Source organism: Xiphophorus maculatus, chromosome 17, assembly GCF_002775205.1.
Source record: "Xiphophorus maculatus strain JP 163 A chromosome 17, X_maculatus-5.0-male, whole genome shotgun sequence".
NCBI classification, from domain to species: Eukaryota; Metazoa; Chordata; class Actinopteri; order Cyprinodontiformes; family Poeciliidae; genus Xiphophorus; species Xiphophorus maculatus.
Window position 1 is genome coordinate 2906866 of NC_036459.1, and position 23469 is coordinate 2930334.

Here is a 23469-nt window from a genome sequence, read left to right on the forward strand (position 1 = left end):
GACATCTAAAGTAAAGTTTAAACTGGATGATGCTAAATCAACTGCAGGATTAAAAATTCATTCTGATGTTTGTGAAAACTTGTTTTTTATAGAAGAACAAACTTTTTGCTTTATTTATGTCAGAAAACCCTTTGGGATATTTTCCTTGGTGTTCTTCTGTTACATCTGTTATCTTTAATCAGAAACCAAAGTATTAGAAAATATCCCAAAGGCAAAATTATTAGTTAATATTGTTATATTAATCATAAACTATGCCTATTTTCTGTTGTGATGTGAATTAAGCATCTGCAGGATTAAATCTCTGAAATATTACATTACTGTAAAAAATGCAAATTCACAACTCTTAGCCAACAATTACTGCACTCCAAACAGTCCTTTCTGATATGAATAATGTCATCTACTAGTATGCAGTGAAGCTCCATATAACCAAGAGAAGAAAACCGTTTTTATAATTCATAAAGGTTTAAATAAATCAGAAAGAATATCTTTGGTATAAATATATAGAGCTAGTCCAGTAACTAGTCAACGTAATGCCATTTCTCTGGTAGAACGCATTTTGAAATTATCACAACATTTTGTGGTATTTGTTGCCATAATGACAAAAAACAAATTATTCGTAGACTTTTTAGGGAACAATATGACTGTAATTGCATTACAGCTCCACAAACACCAACACTGTTCTTAAAAAACAGAAAACATTTTGTAATAGGCTTCTTAACACAACAGGGACAGCATGGTTTCTATCCGTAAGCTGCACAGAACAACATAATTTAATTCTATTTTTGAATTAATTGATGCTCTCCTGGAAGAAACAGTGAATAAAATAGTAACAACCTGGCATCATTACTTGGAATTTATTATGATAAATCAAAATTCTTATAAATGCTACAATAAATGTCCATACCTACTAGAATCAAATATTTAACATTCATAAATAGACAATTAAAACTAATAAAAGTTGCATAAATCATAAACTTTGTCAGAAAGAATATCTGACAAGTGTAAAATAAGTCAATCAAAGTTCAACCCCGACCAAAAACTGGGTTTTTCTAGGAAGACTTGGGCCAGTCCAAATATTTTAGTTTTACAAGCTAGAGCAAGCTAAAGCTAGCTTAGACTCCTTAAAAACTGCGGAATGGCCCTTTACTGGGCTACTTCCATCTGCACACCAACTTCAGTCCCGTTCGACCCACTCAAAATGGACGCTAAAATCTTTCAACATTGCACAAGTTTGAGAAGAAAAGATGGCCACTTTTCCATCCAGTGCGTAGCTACGGACACTTCAGAGCTGCAGTCCTCCCCCGGGGGGCTGTTTGAGGAAACTTCCCAACACTCAAGTCGTTGTGAGGCGAATAAAAAGGCAGGTTGGGTTATTTCTGGGAGAGAGTTGATGATGTTAACCGGAGCAGATTTATGCTGATAAAGTTTCTGCCTCACTCCGCCGAGCAGCCAGCCATACCGGCTGGAAGCCCGGAAACAAACCGCTAACCTGTGGGTCCAGCTCCGTCCCAGTTTCAAAACAGTTCGGCAGCAGCAGAAAAAAAAAATCACGGATTTCTGAAAGTGTGTGAAGTTTAAAACAGGGAGGTAACAAAGCGGGCTCAGTTTGTAGCAGCTCATAAATATTCAGGTCGCGTCCTGATCGCCACAGTCAGCCAGCATCTCCGCATCAACACTCCAAATTCTCCCACAAAACAGCCTCCATCACCGGACAAAGTAGTGCAGAAAAGTAGCTTTAATTGTTGATCTTGGAAGTGACAGACATTCCCATTCCCAGCGGCATGTCGCATAGTTTTCCTTCCCCCTCGGAGTGTTTGATCTCTCACTCTCCCAAACAGCGATAAATAGGGACAGAAACAACACCATGTTTCACTTACCTGATGACACTGGAGCTCCACTTTCAGCGCCTCTTGTAGGCCTTGTAGTTCCATGTTCCCACCAGGAAAACACTTTTCTCCCACTTTGGACGCGGCCGAGACCAAGTTTAAGTGAATTAAAGATTTTTTTTAAAGCGACAATAACAATTGAAAGAAGAACTACTCCAGGCTGCAGAGCAAGTTCTCGCTTCTTTTTACACAGGCTGGGACTCATCACCCACTTTCCGCCCGTCTCCAAAAGTGCTCCAAACCCCACGGAACGGGCCCGAGTACGGCACGGCTGCTCTCCGGGGCACAGTCAAACTTGGACGGGTCCAAAGCGGTACCGGTTCGCCGTTCCTTTCGGTAATTTCGAGTTAAAAATCGGGGACTATATTTTGTCCGAGTCCGCGCCTTGATTTCACTTTGCCTGAGGAAAAGTTGCGCTTCGGCTGTCAATGGTAATTCTGAAGTTCCCGGATGGAGCAGACCCCCACTGACTGGGCATGCGCACTAAACACATGGAGCAAAGTAAAGGAATCACAGCCAGGAGTGATTTCTGAGCTACAAAGTGTTTTTGTTGTACCTGTAGAGACAAAATAACTTCGTTGTATACATATTTACATGTCTATATATTGTTTTAGTAGTATTAATGAACATTTATTGTTAGAAATATTTTGCTTTTCTATGTTATTTTATTTATTATTCAACTGTACGATGTATATTTTCTCTATATAACAAATTCGAACAGAAATACGGCTATGTGAGCCATATTTACTGCCACACTAATGCACAAAACATGCATATCTTCTCAATTAGGTGTCTAAACTGATCCACATATCCAAACAATATTTTATGTAATTTTACCTAACCCCAAAAAATATGTTTCAAGCAGGATCTCAATCTCAATCTGAAATTGTAAAAAATAAAACTTAAGTGATTAAAATCATCCATTTTTTAATGCTAGTGTTTCATCAATAAAGTTTAGTTTGACTGGGTGATTAAAAAAGTAACAAAATGATTTACACATAAGAAGCAGGAAGGTGAGCAGAGACACATCTGTACCTTAACCAGTCTTAATATTATGCTGGTTGGACTGTTCAGCCATTACACTTTAGTTCCCATTGAAGATTGCATCCATTTTTTCTGCTCCCTGAACAGTTATATCCCAACCACTTTTACATTTCTCTGCTTGTCTCATAAAAAGTTCAGGTTCTTGCAGCTCAATAATTCAAATTTAACTGTGGATTGTTTTCCTCAGCTTGTAGCAGCCAGTAGTTCTGCCTGGGCTTTTAGCAGGTGGATGAAAATTACATGGAGTCGTGCAATAAAAGGAGAAACAGAGTCTTTCTGGTTAGGCTGTTGTATTCTGCTCCCTTCTCATGAAAACTCCTGTCACAGTTCACTGGAATATATTCAGCTAATAAACTTCATTGTGTTTGAACTACACTTCATATTACTGTGTTGGACTAATACAAAAATAGTGTTTTGTTTTCCTGAACATATGTTTGCTTTTTATTTGCCAGCATTTTATTTTCAGTTTAAATAACTCCACTTATTGGTAGCTCTTTTCAAAACCATCCATAATTCTGATTTAGTTTGACCAAAGCGTCTCCACTGCAAGGATTTTACACCTAGAGATGAATATTTTTACCCCTTTTACTTTGCAACACAACTCAAGCTCAATCAAATTGAGTGGAAAGCATCTGAACACATTATTTTTTGCCAACGATTCAAGGGTGGATTTGAGTCGGGGCTTTGACTAGACCATTTCAACACGTAAATACACTTCAACTTAAACTATTCAACTTTTGCGCTGGCTGACAGTTTAGGTATTCTGTCCTGTTTTCAGGTAAACAGAGAACATATCTTCTCCCAGGATTGCCCTGTATTTGCTGAGTCCCCTATGATTTGTAACAAACTAAACATATTTTTGTTTTTTCTTCTAGTCTACACAAAAAGGGAAAATATGTCAAGTACTGTCAGCGGCTCCAACCCCAACTGAGCTGTACGTGTCTGCAGCACCTCCAGAGTTACCATCAGCCTCTTAGCTGTGTCTCTCATTAATGCTCTTCTTACCCAACCTGTCACTTTTGTGTCATAATTTTGCCATTTTTGAATAATGGATCACACTCTGTTAGACGTTCAAACCTTGGGATATTGTTTTATAACCTTATCTTGCATTAACATTTTCTAGAACTTTTTCTTTGACACAGACAGAGTTTATTGATAATTGGGTTCTAAAGTTAATTGGTTGTACTGGAATTTATTTTATAAAAGAAAATTAATATAAATGTATAAAGTTCAGTGAAAACAATGTGTAATTTTAATTTTAAATCATGCTTATACACAACTTTGTTTGGTCTATCCCATAAAATCCCAGTAAAATACTTCAACTAATAAAGGTTTGATTCGGTTTGCTGTTTTTTTTTAGTAAACTGGGGGTTTATTTTTGCTTTATTTTTAACTTTTAAACAGTTCTGTTGTTTCTTCACACTCCAACATGGATCATTACCACAGTGTAACAGCAGGTTTAAAAATGGCAGCATGAACATTCACAGCTACAACTTCCTGAGAGAGAGTGAGGAAGTACAAATAAAAGACCAAATGTAGATTTGACTTTTAAAAGCCTCTAGATGAAGATGTTTTTGTGAAGCAGTTGGCTCTGCAAACACAAAGAGGTCAAACGATTCAGGTTGTTCTCAGAAATCCTCTCGGTTCTCCCCCATTTCTCTCTGCCTTACCCGCAACACCTCCTCCTACCTCTTCCCACCTCACCTTAGCGGTGATTGGTCAATGACGGAAAGAGGGCGGGGGCGCTGAGCCAATCAGGAGTTGTATCCTTAAAGCGACAGGGAGAACAGCCAATCAGCAGCAGAGGGGGTGGGGTTGCACGCAGGAGTATGTGATCTGAGAGTTGATGAGAATCAGAAATGGCAGTTAATGTTTGATTTTGTAGTTTTAGTCGACGGAACCAACTTTAATATGAACAATTACATCCCAGTGAAACAAATATGGGGGCTATAAAACGCTAAACAATCCTTCTGGGTGTTTTAAAGTATGTTTAAAATCACGATGAGAAGTAAAACAAGAGAAAGTAGCACCATGGACAGAGGAATCCGTCTCTGTTCAAGCTACACTCTTCAGTTTGGCTAACAACAACAACAACACTGCTGAGCTGAAAATGGATTAGCTCGTGTAAACATTGACCAGAATTACTGAGTAAAGTTACAGCAGTGTCGGCAGCTTCCCTCCAGCTGACCCCCTCCCCCAGCCGGACAGCTCTGCTGCTACAACCGCTGCTAATTTCCATTTCACGGCTGAACGACTGAAACTCCCGAAGTCCTCCCGGTGCTGCTCCGTCACCGACACAGACTTCACATGAAGACAGCAGCTGCTTAACTGTTTCTACTTTTATTTACTTTCCTGCAGAGCTGCAGCAGGAAGGCCATTCTGAGCCCCCACCACCCAGAGTGTTTCTGTTCAACCATTATTTGGATTTTATGTGGCTTTTCAGGTCGTGGTCGGACTACTGATCATCCACAATGGAGAACAAGGACAAAGCTTTTGTTTCAGTTTTCCTCCAAACTTCTAGAAAAGCTTGGAATGGACTGAAAAACATAATATAGCTGGAAAAATTCACTCAAACCGGAAAGAAGACAAAAGCTCAAAAATGAGTCAACAACAACAAGATTAAACTAAAGATGAGTCTTAATATAGTAACAACAAAAGCTCATGCTCACAATCCCTCAAGGTTTCATATTTTGCAACATTACAAGGAAAAACATCAACGTGTTTTATTGAATTTTATACCAAAAGAATGGAGATTAAAATAATACATGCTGTTTTAGAATAAAAATCTGAAAACTGGCATACATTTCTATTTAGCCCTTTTTACGCTGGTAGACTTAACAACCCAGATCAACCAATGGCCTTCAGAAGTTACCTTATTGGTAAATAAAGTTTGTCTGAGAACATTAGTAAAGAAAAAGGATCATGAAGATCGAAGAACACAGCTAACACGTCAGATAGAAAGTTATAAAAAAGTTTAAGGCTGGGTTACATAATAAAACAATTTAAAAAAACCAACTAAATATGGCAGAACTGCAAACCTCTAAAGTTGTAAAACAAGGAGAGAATTAATTAGGAAAAGCAGCCAGGAAGACATAAGCATACTGGATGCATTTGTGGAAATAGAAATAAATTTAGGGTCATTAATCTGATTAAATAACATCAACAATGTTCTGAACCACTGCAGAATGAACCCAAAGAGGAGAATCATGCAGCTATCAGGTGAAGTTTACCTCAGACTGATTTTCTCTTTAAAGCGGTGCAGGAACCCAGACAGACTTTCTATCAGCTGGACATTAGTTTTATCTCACAGTCCACCTCGGGCCAGGCCTGGACCGGCCATCTGTCATTTCTGGCAGAACCCAGCGAAGCCTGGCTGATCCTGCCGTCCGCCTGACGGGAAATGTTTAACGTGGGATATTTAGAAATCAAACAGCCTGCAGCGGGCAGCTCGACTGGCCACAAACACAAACAGTCTGAACATCGCTGTGTGATCGTCACCATTCATCTGCCTTCAGTTCTGAGCAAAGACATTAGCAACAGAAATAGAGTTTATGAGTTCAGCTGAGGATAAAAATTATGAAAACATGAGAGCAGGTGTCTTTATTTTTATTCTTTATAATTCAGTCTGCTTTGTAACACCTTCTTTAACTGAGAGATGAAACACTGAACAGGGAAGAAAACAGAATTTTACTGAAATCTTTTCATTAGCTTCATCAGGTTAGTCTGAGCAGGAAGCTACTTCATTTTACGCAACATAAAAACAGAATTCCAGTCTGCAATAATGAAACAATTGGATTATAATTTAATACATTAGTATTTATCAAACAATCTGCTTCATAACCTTCACACCATCAACAACAGCACACTGTAAAAATGAGACATTAAATGGTGATGAAAATATTTTGGATGGAAGGCACATTTCATCCACTGGTTGGTTATATTATCAGTTCTCTTGATTGATTGATTGATTGATTGATTGATTGATTGATTGATTGATTGTTTCTTTCTGACTTGGGCCTTGATTGGTTCTTTGCTAAGTTCCTTGTTGGGTCCGTGGTTGGTTCCAGTGGATGACTCTTTTGGTTAATTTCCAGGTTGTTTCCTCAGTTAGTTCCTTTGCAGGATGATTTTTCTGATCAGTTTCCAAGCTGGATTCATGTTTTGCTCCCTGACTGGTTTTCTGGTTGGTGTTCCTTTGAGGTTTCCTAAGTTGTTCTCTCGTTGGGTCTGTGGTTGACTCTTTTGGTTAAGGTGTTTCCTTGGTTAGTCGTTCCCAGATTGATTTTCCTGATCAGTTTCCTAGTTGTTAGATCCCTGATTGGTTCTCTGTTGGTTTCTTGATTGGGTTCCTAAGTAGTTGTCTTGATAGTTCCTTTAGTTATTCAACATGTTTTTCATCCTGCCATTGAAACACTTTTCGACTTTTCTCTAGAGCCTCTCAGTCTCTGGTTTGATGTTTGTGTTTGAATCTTTTTGTTGCATCTCTGCTGGTGACATTGTACAATGAAAATACAACAAGAGGCTGCAAGCTTATTTCCTTCACAGGTTTTACCGGCCAACTGACCAACTCAGCCAGCCGTTATCACAGCTGCTGCTGAGTAACCTCCAAGTCATTTTACTCAACCAAGAACCTCTGGGCAACTGCATTGGACCAACCAGCAAGTTGTACACAGAAGAGACTTCGGCCACCAGTTAAACGTGTCCTGATATTACCAGTGGTCCTCCATCACCACAGAGCTTGCTCGACAACGGTTGCTCGACAACTGGCGTTATCGCCTGCAGGCCGTGGAGAGGGCAACATTTCCTGTTTTGCTGATGAACAGATACTGTGACATTTTCAAGGATTGTGTCTTTGGGCTTATAAAAGGTAAATGTCAGCCAGGATCAGTCAGAGAGCTGGCGGCAGAAATCAGAGAAGAGAAATGTACCTGAACACACACACAGCTCATGTTCATGTTGGCTTTATTAAAGCCTGGGCCAATTCTCACCGTCAGTTAGACTGTTGGGTTTGATTATGATGAAATCAACCTTTTCATATCAGGTGGTGAGGTTTTGTTTATGCTCCCAAATCATCTCAAAGATTATAAACATTACATTAGATTATAAAGACCATAATTCAGAGTTAAGGTAAGCCGGTTTCTAATGTCAGTAAATGCTGATCTTGATGGGGTATGGGAACTCTGACAGATCCTCCTGATTGGTTCTCTGGTTACTTCATTTAGTTGGTTCAGTTGATTGGTTGCCTGGTTCTCCTAGTTGGTGACATTGATTGGTTGGCTTTCTGATTCTTCTGTCTGGTTTCTGGGTTATTCCCCTGGTTGGTTCAGATGGTTGTCTAGCTGGTTCTCCTTTCAGGTTGGTTCTTTGGTGAGTTCTACTTGTTGGGTCTCCTGGTTGGTTACATTGTTACTTTGATTGGTTGCCTGGTTGATTTTCTAGGTTGCTCATCAAGTGATCTCTAGTTGGCTACAGTGGTTCATCTTCCTGGTTGACTCTTTGGTCAATTCTGTTTGTTGGTTTTCATAGTTGGTTCCTTGGTTAGTTTAATTGAATGTTCTCTTACTGGTTCTCCTGATTGGTTCCATTGTTACTTTGATTGGTCATCTGGCTGGTTCCCATGGTTCATTTTTCTCATTGGTTCTTTGGCAAGTTCTGCTTGTTGGTTCCATTTTGGTTGGTACTTTTGTTACTTTGACTGGTTGCCAGGCTGGTTTTCTACATTGCTTCTCTTCTGATCTCTGGTTCATTTTTATGGTCGGTTCTACTTGTTGGTTCCACTGACTGGCTTCCTGTAATCCAGGTAGTTTCTTGGTGCATTCACTGGTTGCTTTACCAAAGAACTGGACAAGTTAAGGTGTTTCTTTTCTTCACAGAGAAGTTTGCATTCTTGATGTGACTTCATGCTGCAGAGGGATCAGAGACTGCAGCTCTCCACCTCAGGCTCCAGATTCTTTGAAAGGTTTCATGATTTTCTGCTCTGTGGAGGAAGAAACACACAAATCCCTCCCAATCTTTATAAGAGGAACATTGTTTTCCATCAGTCTTGTGATTTTCTTACTTGTTCACACCTTTTTACAGAGTTTCTGTCTGTAATTGGATAAATTAAAATAACATGAATGAATCGCAGCTCTTCAGCGTCTCAGCTCTCTGCACCTGTCAGACTTCAGAGGATGTTTTTTGTCTCCTGCTGCTCTGCTGACAGTGTGAAGGTAAAGCTGCTGAAGCGATACTCTCAACAATCACACACCGCAGCGAGGCGGTGACCCACTTCTCTCTTTCAGAGCTTATTTCCTTTACTTCACCAAAAATAAATAAACACACAGTCTGCTGCGAAGTTGCTTTGGCGCCCAGCCGAGCAGATAAAGCCAGCAGCTCTGCCTCCGAGCTTGTGGCTTCACGACAAAATATAAATAAAATTAGCCGTCTGATGGGAGCGGCAGAAAAGTGGATAGTTTGGCTGGTCGTTGTCAGGCAGCAATAATATGCTGACATGCTGATGATTCAGGGTGTGTTTGTGTGTCAGAAGGAGGCAGAAGGCTGCAAAATAAACAAGCAGAGTCATAAAATCGGATTTGATTCAACAGGATTTTCAACGTGGAAGGAAAATATACAGCTCACTGTCAGAAAAACTAGTTTATAAAAACATTTGTAGTTTAAAACTAGAGCTGGGCGATACATTGAATTTTCTGCTTGTGACGATTTCATTTTGGAGAATCTGTATTATTTTTTTCACCAATCAGAGTGATGTCAGCACGCCCAGGGCCGCCATCTTGTTTTGGAGATTGTATTTGTTGGACTTTGAATTCAGCTCAACTTCAAGAAACAATGAGTGTATTTTCTGTCATTTGTTTTGTTTCTGAAGAGAAGAAAAAGATAGATTTAGAATCGGAAATCTGCTTTGGTATTTTCAGCCATATTGCCCAGTTGTATTTAAATTCAGTTCTCATGTTATTTTGTATGGAAGTACAGAAAAGTCAAAAAAAAAAGAAAGTCGTACACTTTAAGAATAAAAAATCCAGAAGCACACTTACACAAAAATAAAATGAAAAAATTAGTGAACCTCCCTGTCTCTAAAATTCAACTGAAATGTAAATTTTTACCTTTTGCTATTTATTTTGTGTTATTTAAATTTTCTTTAAAACACTTTTAGAGTTTTTTGGTACAATTTACAATTTTGCCCGTTTTTTTTTTTTTCAGATAAAACTTTAAAAGTGCTGCAAAAAAAGCTTTGTTTACTTTTTTCAATGCTGCTCAATGATTAGTTCTTGTGCTGTAGTTTTTACATCCAATCCATAAGAGATACCAAAGGGCAGCTGAGACACATTCCTTCTCTGACAGATTAATGGATCTTAACCAGGGAGTTCAGGCCTTTTTTCAGGTATATTGTTGACTAAAGGCTCTAAACTGTGTCTGGATTGAAGCCATTTTGAAAATGTCCCTTTTTGCTTATTGGATTGATTCATCTGAGGTGGTTTGGATGCTCAGGATTTATCAAACAGCTTTTCATCAATATCCTTGAGTTTCTACTGCAGCTCTTTGCTCCTATTTGATCTGAATTCATTATTAATCAGTATAATTCAATCATCTCCATCTGATTATCTCTGAGTCCCTTCAGTGTTTGTGGAGCCACTTCATATCAGAGCAAACAGTCTGTAATCAGCAGCTTTAACGAGACTGATGGGTGAACGTGTTTATTGGAGTGATATTTCCCAGGTGGGAGCTGGATGTGAAGCAGCAGGGAGGAGGAACTCCTAAAAACCTTCAGACGGCGAGCTGCTGCTGCTGCTGCTGCTGCATCCAGCAGAGAGGCATCAAACGCCGCCTTCATGCAGCTGCTGCATCGTTTCTGTTCCGACTGATGAGAAACGACAGACTGCTGCCTCTGCCTTCATCTGCACCTGGACGTCAGAATGACCCGAAAAGCAGCAGCAGAAATCCTGTTAACACAAAACAAGCAGATCCACAAAGAACTGATATTAATAAGACATTTTTGTTTGATATTAATAAAAATTATTAGCAGTGTTTCTATTACAATCGTGGTGGAAACACTGCAAAACTCTGTCAATACTCCACTAAAGTCGAAAAAACACAATGTTGCAATGGCAGTGTTTCCATGAAACAAGAAGCAAAATTAAAATCACATGTGAATAAGTTTGTTCACATGATAAGTCATTAAAAAACATGCAGCGCTGTCGTCCTCCAACCACTTCCTGTTTTCTTCTTCTTCATGGTTTGCACCAGTAGCAACATCCGGTTGATCGAGTCATGCGGTGCGAAAAACGTGTTTCCATTGCAGTTTTGCAAAATAAACCAATTTTGCTACGGCCAAAAAAACCTCCTCATCCTAGCGCCAAAACTTCATATCAACTAAGGAGAGTTTTTTCAAAGTTGCCTGGTTTCCATTAAGCAAATATATTTTTGAAATGTCAAATTGTTCAATTTAATGGTCAGTTGGAAACACAGCTACAGATAACTTGATTAAAACCTGGATTGTTTAGATTGTTTCTGTATTGCTTTATTTTACTCAATTCTCACAGACTAGACAGGTTTATTTTATTTGTTTTTTTCATTCATTTACTGTTAAAAATGAACATATCACATGTCCATTAGTCAGTAGCAGCCGGTTTGTACGTCAGTCACCTGAAACAACATCAGGCTGAATCTAAACATTGCAGGTATCTGGAGAAAATCCACCAAAGTCCAAATCCAGCTACCGGCAGCATTCAACCAGCCCAAAACGCTGCAAATGAGAGAACACACTGGTGCATTCAAGGACATCGGGATTATTATGTTTCATGTGAGTCTTTTTGAATCTGTTTGCAGCTATTATTGCACTTTTTTTCACTGAATCCTGTTTTAAAAGGCCTCTGATTCCTGTGTTAAAGCTCAGATAATTTAAATATGTTTTTTTTCTCTTAATGAAACCAACTTTGAAGGTCATTAAGAAACATCAGCTCTGCTTCATTTCTAGTAATTAATGTCCACATGACCCGGTAATTAATTCAAGCCAATTACAGCTTCATTTGAGCCTAATTGAGATGTAGATCTGTGAGCTGAGCAGGCAATTAGAGCGGAGATGTATGAAATGTTGCATTAAATAAAGTGACAGTCGGATGTTAATGATTTAATCACATATAATTAGTCTGAGGAAGAAATCTGAGGGCAAACTGGAAAACACGAAGACTGCTGGTCGCACCAAACTCCATTCAAAAAACCCTCAATTTTAGGTTTCTGTCTGTTCACCGCTGGGTTTCAACAAAAAAATGAATAAATGAAATATTTAAAATAAATAAATGAGTGAAAAGAAGGAATGAGCAAATTAATGTGAGAATAAAATGAGTGTATAATAAATGATAATGATAAATGATTGAAAATTGATGAATATTATAACTGAATAAAAAAATTAATGAATAAAAAAATTAACTGAAGAAATTTACTGAAAATTAAAAAGTAAAACTAATTAATCAATTATAATTAAACCAGTGAATTGATATAATGAATCAATGAAGGAATTACTCAATATATTATGAATAAATTAACAAACTAATTAATATTCATGGTGCGAGCAAATGAATATGACAAATAAATGAGCAAATAAATGAGTAAAGTAAAAACAAAATTCAATTATGAATAAGTAAAAGGATGAATGAATGAATCAATGAGTGAACTACTGAACTGATGTGATGAATCAGTGAATAAACAAGCAGATGAATGAATGATTGTTTTCATGACACATGAGGATCATGCCAGAAGCTCAGCTGTTCCTCGTTTACATTAATCCGCCATGTTGGAAATCCCCCAGCAGCTGCTGATCAATACCTCCTGATCCCGCTCAGGTAAAACCGGGTCATTAATTCTGCTCACAGCTCTGAAGCCCGGTTCTTTACATCCCGACCCTGCTGAGATCCAAGGAGCCTGGCCCGACTCACTTTGAGCTGCCGCCTGTCCCGTCCCGTCCTCCAGCTGAGAGGGGGCCCCTGCTGGGTCCGGGAGCCCCATGCTGAGCCGGGGGCCCCGAATCTTCGCCAGCACATGACGGCTGACTGCGCACAGCGGGACGGAGCTGCTGCTGGTTCTCAACAAGGTGGAGAGGAAATTACATTCATGACCAGGAAATCACATCCACATTTAACAGGTAAAACATACCAGCAGGCTGGAAACAGAAGAGTGATCCTTCACTGGAAATAAACTGACCGCTTTAAATCATGTTCTAGATGCTTCACTTCATAACTACTTTGTCCAGTTTTCAAACACAAACTGCAGAGTATAACGTTCTGCAAAAAATATCTGTATATTTAACTAACAGTAAAACTGTGACAGGAAAAATGTCACAAAAATGAAGTTGTCATAAATAAATTGGTGTTTGTAATTTGTACATTTTACTTTAATTCATTCATTGTATAGGTTGTTTTAATATTAATTTCAGGAAAAACATAAACAATACATTTTCCCATAAGTTCAAATGTAGTTTTTTACATTAAAACATTGACTCTCGCACCATTTTAACTGTAAAATCAACAATGACAACGCTATTTAACTGTGAAAGAATAAAACGTTTAACCTGCAATGTTACGGTGGAATTCAGGCAACCACAGCACAATATGTCAATCACCTAATCAAATTTTACCAGTATCATATAGATCAGGTGTGTCCAAAGTGTGGTCTGGGGGCCATTTGTGGCCCTTTGAAGGATTTTGAGCTGCCCAATTGGAGCTAATCTGGCCTGCAAGCTTAGGTGGTCGATGAAGAAGGACACTTTTTTTTTTATTTACAGATAAATAACAAATTCTTTAAAAAAATTAGAAACAAATAAATATATTTTTATCTACTAATGAGGCTTTTGCATTCATCTTAATTTTGGAGCAACTAGAACCACAAACCTTGACCTACTTTTCTCAAAACAAATCTTACTTCTCATATTCGAAAAAAATCAACCCAAAAAACAAAACTATGAGCCTTGACTTACAAATCAACAAAAATCAACCCATTTTGTTCATTTTAATCAAATTAAAAATGACTTAGTGAACTTAGTACTTAGTTCAGTATTGAGCAGACAGAATGAATAAAAGCCACCAAAAGTTTGTTTTAAAGACGTTTTTAAAAAACTGTGCAATTTTTCGTGGCCCAAAGTGCTTTCAACTTAACGACTTTGGTCCTCATAATAAAAATAAATATATTTTCTTGCACTTTTAATGCTGTAAAAACGACCTCACTGCCTTCATTCTCTGCTTCAGTCAAACATCCCATAAACCTGCGCCACGTTTTTCAGATGAGGAAAGTAAAACGTTGTTGGCCCAGGGCAGCGAACAGTCTGGGACCGCCCCTGGCTGTAGAGATAACACTATTAAACATTCCCCCAAGTTAGCAATCCTCAAATGTAAGCAAAACGAGGCGGCTGCTGCTGTCAGCCAAATAAAACAGTTTTCTGTGACTTCTGAAATCCAATCTGCTGTCAGTCCTACAAGGTTTCCATGTGTGCAGAATCGGCGATGAGGCCATCTGCTGCTGCTGAGAGGAAAACAATTGGCAGCCTAACAGCTCAATATTTGAACATATAAATGTAAAAGCAGAGATGTTCTGAAAACAACTCGCTTTCTCCTGCTCTGTTTGGTTGGAAAATGCAGATGCTCCATTGAGGGAAAGCTTTGCAAGCCTCCGTTTTAAAGGTGAAAATGTTTTATTTTCTTTACAAAAATAGTGGAATTCTTAAAAACTGAATTGATTATGTTGCCACTGCAGAGGAACAGAATGATAATCAAATGAATCTAAGTCTTTAAATGTGAGATCAATTAGCTGAAGACAATAAAAACAAGAAAAAATTTGGATGAAATAATATTTATCGAACAGAAAGCAACATGTTTGTGTTCCTGTAGGAATCCCTCAGGGCTTAAAGCTCAGACTGATACTGTTTATAACTCGCATGGACAATTTGCTAGATTAACGTCTAGACAATCTGCAGACATTACAGTAATTTTTATACAATGAAATGTACAAGAAGCTCCTTTGGTTTTCAGATAAACTCTGGATGAAGTAACAGAATTAGCTTGTTTGTTTACTGATGACTACAAAGAAAAATACAAGCAAAAAAATCCTGAATGGATGTTGGAAAATTAACAGGAAGTTACTAACTGATAGTCTTTTGGGGTCGTATTTTTCCTTAGTAGGGAGAAACTCTTTTCTGTGTGGACTTAAATGATCAAACTCTGATTTGAATAACATTTAAAATCATTAAGTTGTCTTGTGTCAGTAAATAAGAAGCTGGATCAGATGAAAACCTTTAAAAAGCTGCTGTCAGTCAGCTTCACAGAAACGTTTTACCCTCATTTCTCCGACTGCCAAGTGTTTCCACGTCTCCTCGCCAGCTGGTCAGGGGGTCTCCTGCTGCCGCTGGGCCCCACAGCTCACTTCCTTCTTTCTGCAGCACCTGTTTCTGTTTGGCAGAGCCGAGCGGCATCCTGAAAGCTTGGAGACGAGCCATCTGCTGCCCGACTCTGCACCATTTTACCCCCAATCCCTGGCGTCTTTCATCCTGGTGATTTTCTCCTGCTCTGTAACTGGGAGATGGAAGAAAAGCTGGAACAGCCTCACTGACAAATCCCAAACAGCACAATTTAGCCGAAGGGGAAAGCTGTGAGTGTGGAGGTTAAATCAAAGCAGGATAAGTGCAGCAGAGAGGCTTTACCTCATGCAGGTGGAGAACTGCTTATGTCTTATCTCAAATGTTGAAAGTTAGTTTTGATCCAGAAGCCAAGTTTTTTTTCTAACTTGTTTTAGGAATGGATGCTGGGCTGAATTTAAAATCTCATTACAGCCTTTGCAGTTGTCACATAACTGGTCAATGTAGAGCTTTATTTAGCTGCAACAGTTACTGAGAGGATTTTTTTTTTTTTTGCCAAAGCAAGTCAGAGTGTAAGCTAAAGGATCAGAGTTTTTCTTAATGTTTTTTTTAATTTTTTTAATAATACTTCTTTGAATATGAATCTCCAGAGATTCGGCAGCAGGTCCAGAACAGAAGCTTCTTTAGCCTTTTTTAAGTCACTGATGATGGCAGAAGAAATTTACCAACAAATTGAGTTGCTATGAGTATCAAAACTAACAAAGGTGCTTTAATACAAAACAGAAAACTTATCGTCAGTATTTAGTCTGGTCACTGGTAACAAAAGCATCTCGTTCTTAGATCCTAAATATATTTTTTCGGGGCGACTGGAATAAAGCACAATAATTTTCTCTGGTTGTGGACTACAAATCCCAGAGCGAATGCCGCTTCTCTTATTGCGCATGCGGGAGAAGGTGGGGCGCGCGGACTCAGCGGCTGTGTGAAATGGCGGCTCTGATTTGAAACACACTGAGGCGATTCCAGTGAATTTAGGAGAGGTTTTAAAACGGTTTGCTTCACTTGGATCAGCCAGACAGTCGCGCAGAGGGAGAGATTGGAACTTGTCCCGTATTAAAGGTTTGTCTACCTTTAATAAAATTGGTTAAGACAGATATTAGCGCTTTATACGGGGTTGTTAGCTGTTAGCTGCTAACAGGCCGCCCGGTGAGCCGCGGCTAGCCGGCTAGCTGAGCTAACACTGTACTCCGAGTCCAAGAGCGGCATCATAACAGAGTCTGACCATCTAAAATAATACAAGTTTAACAGCACATCTCGTTAAAGTTGAACATTTTGGAAGTTGGAGTTTTGATCCATGATTAGTCCGCGAGGAAAGCTAATAAATGAGGCTAATTCACTGTTAACTGCCAATAACGGCAGGTATTGCAGACATTATTTGAACTTTAGTTATTTAGATTTTCCCAGATCTTCGGAATGAATTCGTAGCTGTTTAAATATTTTATTTCCTGTTGCATCTTGTGTTGATTCACAACATTGGTTGCTTTAAAATGTTCGATATAAACCCAGAGGAGGATGGAGTGGTCAGAAATTAGACCCAGGTATGAATAGCACTACTATAAAAGATTTTCACTCAAGTAAAAGTAAAAAGTACTCAACAGTAATAAATACTGCAACTAACTGATCAGGACCTCTGATTTAATATTTAAAATAACTCATGGTAAACACAAAAATGTGAAGATATTGGCAAATTCTGGCATCTTAAAGACTGAAATGAAAACATTAATGGGAATTAATAACATAATTATAAAGCAACAAATTCAAGCTGAATAAACACTTTTCCAATTTATATATTTTTTAAATATTGTACCCATGAAATCAATACCTAAAGTAACTGATGTGTTAATGTGTCAAAAAGACAGAAAATAACTTTATAATAACAAAGATTGTGTACAGAAAAGAGGTCTCACTTTAACTTAAACTGTAGGTTTGTTTGGCGCCATTGTGGTTCAACTAAACTTGTTCTTCATTCTTTTACTCAAGCAAGAGTAGAGATACTCTAAAATAAGTTTTTTTTTTTTTTTTTTTTACAAAACATTATTGAAACGTTTAGGAAAAAATTGAATTAAAACTCACCAGAGGTTCTGTTCTGTATTTGTTGGATTCATAGTGCTGATGAATATTGTCCTTTTATTTTCTTTAAATCATCCATTTGTTCCCATCAGGTTACCTTGGCTTTGTGGCAGCAACTCAAATTAACAGAATTTTTATTTATATGGTTAAAACACAATAAAATGAAGCTTGCTTTACATTATTTCTCAATACTTACAACATGTATATTAACTTTTTGAGTTAAAAATATCAGATTAGGGTGAAAATAAGGATTAATCTTGTAGTTCAGTTCATTTTTTGCTCTATATACATTATGCTGTTTAGAAAAACACAAACTGAATCATCTGAGACTTGAAAGAAAACAGTGACCCGACTCACTGAAAGCAGGAAGTTTCTATAAAATCCCACCTGGCTGTCGTCTAGTTTAACTATTAATTATTGAAGCTGCATTTTAATTCTAAAGCAGCCAATCAGAACCAGACTGAATGAGGAATGAGGAGGAGTTTCCTCCAGCTGATGACGATGATGCTGATCTTCTCCTAGAGCAGGTGTGATGGCAAAGAGGATCGCTGATAAGGAGCTGACAGACAGGAACTGGGACCTGGAGGAGGAGGGAGAGGAGGTGAGTTCACGACGCCGCGTTGTCGTTTTGTACGTGAAGGCAATGTTGCTGAGCTGTGATTGGCTGTTCTCCACCAGGCCGGGACGTTTTCTGTTGCGAGTGAGGATGTGTTGAAGAGCCGCGCCATAAAGAAAGCCAAACGCAGAAACACTGGAGGAGAGGTAGAACCACTTCCTGTTTCCCCCCGCTAGTCGCTGCTAGACGCAACACTCACTAAGGTCTGTTTGTGTTTCAGAGCGAAGGGGGAGGAGCTTTCAAAGGGTTTAAAGGCTTCTCCATGGCAACGTCCTCAACCACGCCCTCCAGCAGCCTCACAGCGTTCTCCGGGTTCGGGGGTACCGGCAGCTTTAAAGGCTTCGGAGGCCTGAGCAACGGAACCGGCTCCACAGCTTCGTTTGGAGGATTCCCGTCTGCTGCAAAGGCCGGTGAGGAAAGCTGCTGTTACCATAGCAACACTGAATGCCTCGTCTCTAACAAACAGTCGGCAGTTATTAGTGTTGATGCACCGAGAGTTTCAGATTATCATCATGTTGGTAAAAGTTGAATCTTCAGTTTTAGTCTAAAACTGGAGGAAAGATGAGTAAAAGTGTCTCCAGCTGTTGAACATTCAGTTGAACATCTGGATGAACTCTGCAGGTTTTTAATGTTTTAGATTTTTTTTTATTTCATGTCAGGAAAAAGGAAAGATTCTATATTTTATTTTATGAGATTATTGTAACACTTTCAATAAGATAATGATAAATGCCTTTAGCCTGTTAATGTGTAAAATATGATCTAAAATCACTTAATTTATTGAATCACAAAGAAAAAGAATAATTTTATTTAGGAGATTAAACTGTTTTATAAACATGTTGGAAGCTTAGAAACAGAATTTTCCAGTTTCGATGTATGATCTGCTGTTTATAGTCTGATTCTTTATTTTTGATCTTTTATCTTGTTTTTATTCGACTAACTGATTAGAGAAAATTGATCAGCTGTCAGAGCCAGAAACACAAACATTCAACCCAGCATATTTAGGAAACACACACACACACACCTGCAGTAAATGCACCTTCATGAGGTCCAGGCTTCTCTGCTGCTCTGTGATGCAGTGTGATGAGGAGGGGGCGGGGCTTGTTTGCCCCCTCCCTCTCTCTCTTCCTGCTCCTCGATCACTCGCCTCTCTTTCTCTCTCTCTCCTCTCAGGTGTGGCGTTCAATGGGCCCTCCTCAGCCCAGCCCGGGACTGACATCGTGGCCCAGCAGACCAATGGCTCCGCCCCCGGCCCTAGCCCCGCCCCCTGCAGCCGCAGCAGGGAGTACAGCCGGCAGCTGACGGCGCTCAACCAGTCGGTGCGCGACTGGATCAGCAAGCATGTGAACGACAACCCGCTGTGCGACCTCAACCCCATCTTCAGAGACTACGAGCGCCACCTGGCCAGCATCGAGCGGCAGTACGGCGCCAGCGCCGAGGAGACGCAGCAGGGAGACGCCTCCACTCCCCCTCCTCCTGCTCCCTCTTCATCATCCTCCTCTTCCTCAGTGGCTCTGTTCTCCTTCAGTAAAACCTCGACAGAAGATTTGGGTCAGAAACGCTCCGGCTCGGCGCCGCTCCCTGCCGGCGTCTCCTTTAACTTCGGGCAGAAGGTGGACGCACCTGCCCTGGGGTCCTTGGCATCCAAACCGTCCGTCCCCAGCTTTTCCTTCTCCTCCTCATCCAATCAGAGCTCCCCGTTCGGAGCAGCTGGACCCTCGGCTGCATTGTCCTTTGGCGGGACCAAAACTTCAGATGCCCCAGCTGCAGGTCGCTAACATGGCCGCCAGCGTTTAACTCTTTGTTCTGGGATATTTTGCTTCAAATCGGACATTGCTGCTGTTCTTCTTGTTTACTGGAAGAAATCTGAACTTTTTCTCTCTTTCCTCCTTCCAGACGACAAAGACGAAGAATCGGAGGAGCCTCCCAAACCAGAGGTCAAGGAGGTCAAAGAGGACGACGCCTTCTACTCTAAGAAGTACGTGTGGAAACTCCGGCGGCGGCGCTCAGTCATTTACAGAAATAACGGAGCGTTTTGTCGTTTCCATCAGGTGTAAGTTATTCTACAAGAAGGAGTTGGAGTTCAAAGAGAAAGGCGTGGGAACGCTGCACCTCAAACGCACCGCAGAGGGGAAGACCCAGATGATCATCAGAGCCGACACCAACCTGGGTAAAACGCCTCTAAATTCCCACACCGTCAGCCAGTCAGTAAACTCGTCCCAGACGAGGAGGAAGGTTCATCTCAGTAAAACCAGGAAATGAGAAAATTTCTGGCCCTTATTCTGCTTTTCTGACAAACTGAGTTTAGTGTTTTCATTAACTGACCAATAATCCCCAAAATTATCAGAAATAAATGATATTTAACTTTTTGAATTTACTCAAATAACTGCATTTTGAATCATATTACTGAGATGAACCTGCTTCTTTTATTGTTTCAGTCAAGTTTATAACAACCTGGGTAGAGAAAGATGATTTATTCAGATCTCACACCAGGTGGCGCTGCAGTGGGGAGATCAGATAAACTTAAATAGATCTAGTTTTTTCTGAATGATCTTAAAATGATTTTAACTCAGCGGTTGCGTGGTTGGACATGTTTAATTTAAATGGTTTTATTTAATCATCCTCCATGTTCTCAGCAGCTGAATCTTGTTTTCAGACCCTCAGAATAATTAATCCGTAGTAAACTATTCAACACACCTGATCAAAGTGGCTCATGAACGGGCTGCTGATCAGATGAGGCAAATGAAACTTTTCAATCAGGCGTTGCAGGAGTCACCTCAAAGCAGTGGTCAAACGGCTCCACCTGCTGGACAAACACAGGAAGTGCAGTCAGAGTCTGATTTCTGATTTATTGAAGTAAAACCCTTAGTTTTGAGTTGCTTTATCTCACCTTCATTCGCTTTTAAAGCTTTAAATTGAAGGCAAAAAGTTATTGAGAGTTTTTATTCATCTGTTTGCTAATAAAAGTTTTTTTTTTTTTTTCCTGGTCAGGAAACATTCTGCTGAACATCCTTGTGCCGCCCACCCTGCCGTGCTCGCGGGTCGGGAAGAACAACGTCATGGTGGTCTGTGTGCCGAACCCGCCCGTCGACGACAAGAACCCGAGCGTGGCCGTCCCCCTGCTGATCCGAGTGAAGACCGCAGAGGACGCCGACGAGCTCCACAAGACGCTGGAGGAGAAGAAACGCTGAGGTGGAACCAAGCGGCGCCGCCTGAGCCTCCCTGACCCGACCCAGTCACCCTCACTCTGTTCCAACTCATCCTGCTAAATCAGCTATTCAGTCATCATGCTGTGAAATGTTTTTGTTTAAATCTGAAACAGGTCGTAGTGCGACTACATTCCCTCTGGGTCCACGCTGCCGTCCCAGTTCTGTTCCGACCGAACGGATCGGGACCGGAGCGCGGATCCAAACGAGTCGGTTTGTTGGAGGAAATTGAGGAGGGCGGGTGAACCTCCAAACAAAGGGCCAGTCGATTTGGTTTTACAAATTATACACCTGCAGTAATATTTGTTTTTATATATATTTTAAGGAGCGTTTAGAGTGAATCTGCTGAGTGAATGTTCTGGAAACTATTTATTGTGTCTGCAGGATTTTTACTCTGACAGAAGCTCGAGTGAAACGGTGTGGGAGTGAATCAGAACACTTTTACTCTGTTGTCCTGTAAACACGAACTGTGGCTTTCCAAGTGTCCTTTGTTTGGCCTTCAGGATGAGACTCATTTGTAAAGAATAAAAGGAAACAAACGATCCTGGCTGTCATTACCTGGTTTTGTTTCCAAATTCATCTAAATAACAAGTTTGTTTACAAAGTAAGTAAAGCTCAAAATTTTATTTTATTAGCTTTTGTTTCCTATTCCTCATAGGTCAACATGGCCTGTTCAAGCATTTTGATGTATTCAAAACACATGAATACATCAAAATGCATTCATGGCACAATGCTTACACCACCATTCCACATAATACATTGGGTTGAATTCAGTTTGTTTTTATTCAATTTTAAATCCTCCAAAGTTCAAGTTCCAATGCACTTTTTCCTTCCACTTAACTTTACCAATAATATGCTTGGCTATAGTGGCTTTTTCTGAGTTTTATTTGTTGCACATAAAGTCACGAGTGTTAAAATGTAGCAAAAGCAGGAAGACTGCCATGTTCGTTTTGTTGACGTACCTTATAGATGAAGGGCGTCTCATTTCTTAGGGGAACACTTTAAACACTACACCCCCTCATTTAGCTTAATGCATAAAAAATACCACTATAAGCATTCATTTAATGTTGGTTTAAGTGTGTTCCAGAATATTCTCCGTCTGTAGGTCAAACAGCCGCATCTCTTCACCCTCCGTTAGCAAAGATTGGGGCTGAAATGTTCCGAATATTTCCACCAACACCGACGAGATGGCTGCGCAGGTAAACAAAGAAACTCAAATGTAAGTATTTATGCCAGGATTTCCATTCAAGGCTTCACTTCAAATGAATAGAGAAGCCAATAAGCGCATCCCAGTTCTCACCATGACTCGCCCCGGTTTACACAAAAACAAAAGTATGCTAATAAATGTAGCATATTAGCTTGTTTATCCTGAATATTTACTAAGTCTGCCAAAAATTAAAGTGGTAATGTTCGACATAAACGGGGTTTATTAACCATAGAGACGGGGCTGTAGTGTTTCTGTGCAGCAGGTGCTGAGGGAGAGGAGGAGAGTAAACAGGGGAACGGAAGTGAACGCAACACCGGCTGTTGAACATTAGGGACCGTACAAATTACAACATCCGGTTACAATGCTACAAAACGCTGCAGATGTTTACAGCATCAGGATGAGACGCACAATCCCTAAAATCAGTTCAGGAATTTATTAACCAGAAACATCAGTGTCCCGTTAATTTCAGCTCAATAGTTAAACTATAAAATTACGTGTTTATATCATTTTAAAGCGTTTTATGCTCAGATTATTTTGTAGACGTTTCTTAAAACTCGTGCAACTCAGAAGCGGAGTGTCTTCAGTTAAAAATGGGTTTGAATCATTATTTACGTTTCTTCCTTTTGAAGGAGAGTGAACTGATTTAAAATTAAGAAAATGTTTGAGAAATTTTCAGCTCCTCTGGACCTCAGACCAAAGATAGAACTTTTTGAAATTGAGCTGCATAATAACTAGTTACATTTACTTGAGTAGCTTTTTGGAAAACATTTATATTTTATTGTGTTTTTACTACCTGTACCTTTTGAGTAATTTTTTTAGAATGTGTCATTATTCTTACTTGAGTATAATTTTTAGATTCTCTACCCACTGAGTATTTTTTTTAATCCAAAGATGTGCCAAACAGACACCTGTTAAAGTTTTATACTGAAAGAAATTGATTCAGAAAACTGTTCCTTTAGTAGTGTAATACCTGAGCACAACCTTTGTCTAACCATATAGACCACTGGAATCAAAGATGGCCTGCATGGTTATGGAGTGAAAACCTTCCT

At 39.6% G+C, this 23469-nt stretch overlaps 2 protein-coding genes across 4 annotated transcripts in view; one reads left to right on the forward strand and one right to left on the reverse strand.

Moving 5' to 3' along the window:
* phf21b (PHD finger protein 21B) overlaps positions 1–3288 on the reverse strand; it is a 62637-nt gene extending 59349 nt beyond the window's left edge. The window contains exon 1 of one of the 2 annotated variants that reach the window (XM_014473771.2): positions 1878–3288. In XM_014473771.2, coding sequence (XP_014329257.1) covers positions 1878–1931 — 54 coding nt within the window. In that variant the 5' untranslated portion in view covers positions 1932–3288. The remainder of the gene's footprint in view (positions 1–1877) is intronic. The other variant, XM_023350376.1, reaches the window with a different exon arrangement.
* Positions 3289–16204: 12916 nt separating this feature from the next.
* Positions 16205–21755, forward strand: nup50 (nucleoporin 50). 2 transcript variants are annotated; one of them, XM_005812246.3, is made up of 8 exons: positions 16205–16383; positions 17917–17995; positions 18073–18156; positions 18231–18420; positions 19181–19777; positions 19904–19985; positions 20059–20177; positions 20999–21755. In XM_005812246.3, exons 2-8 carry the CDS (start codon positions 17927–17929, stop codon positions 21196–21198), a joined length of 1341 nt encoding a protein of 446 aa, XP_005812303.1. In that variant the 5' UTR covers positions 16205–16383; positions 17917–17926; the 3' UTR covers positions 21199–21755. The 2 variants fall into 2 exon arrangements, with proteins under 2 accessions (XP_005812303.1, XP_005812302.1); XM_005812245.3 differs by having other exon boundaries at positions 17922–17995.
* Positions 21756–23469: the final 1714 nt, after the last annotated feature.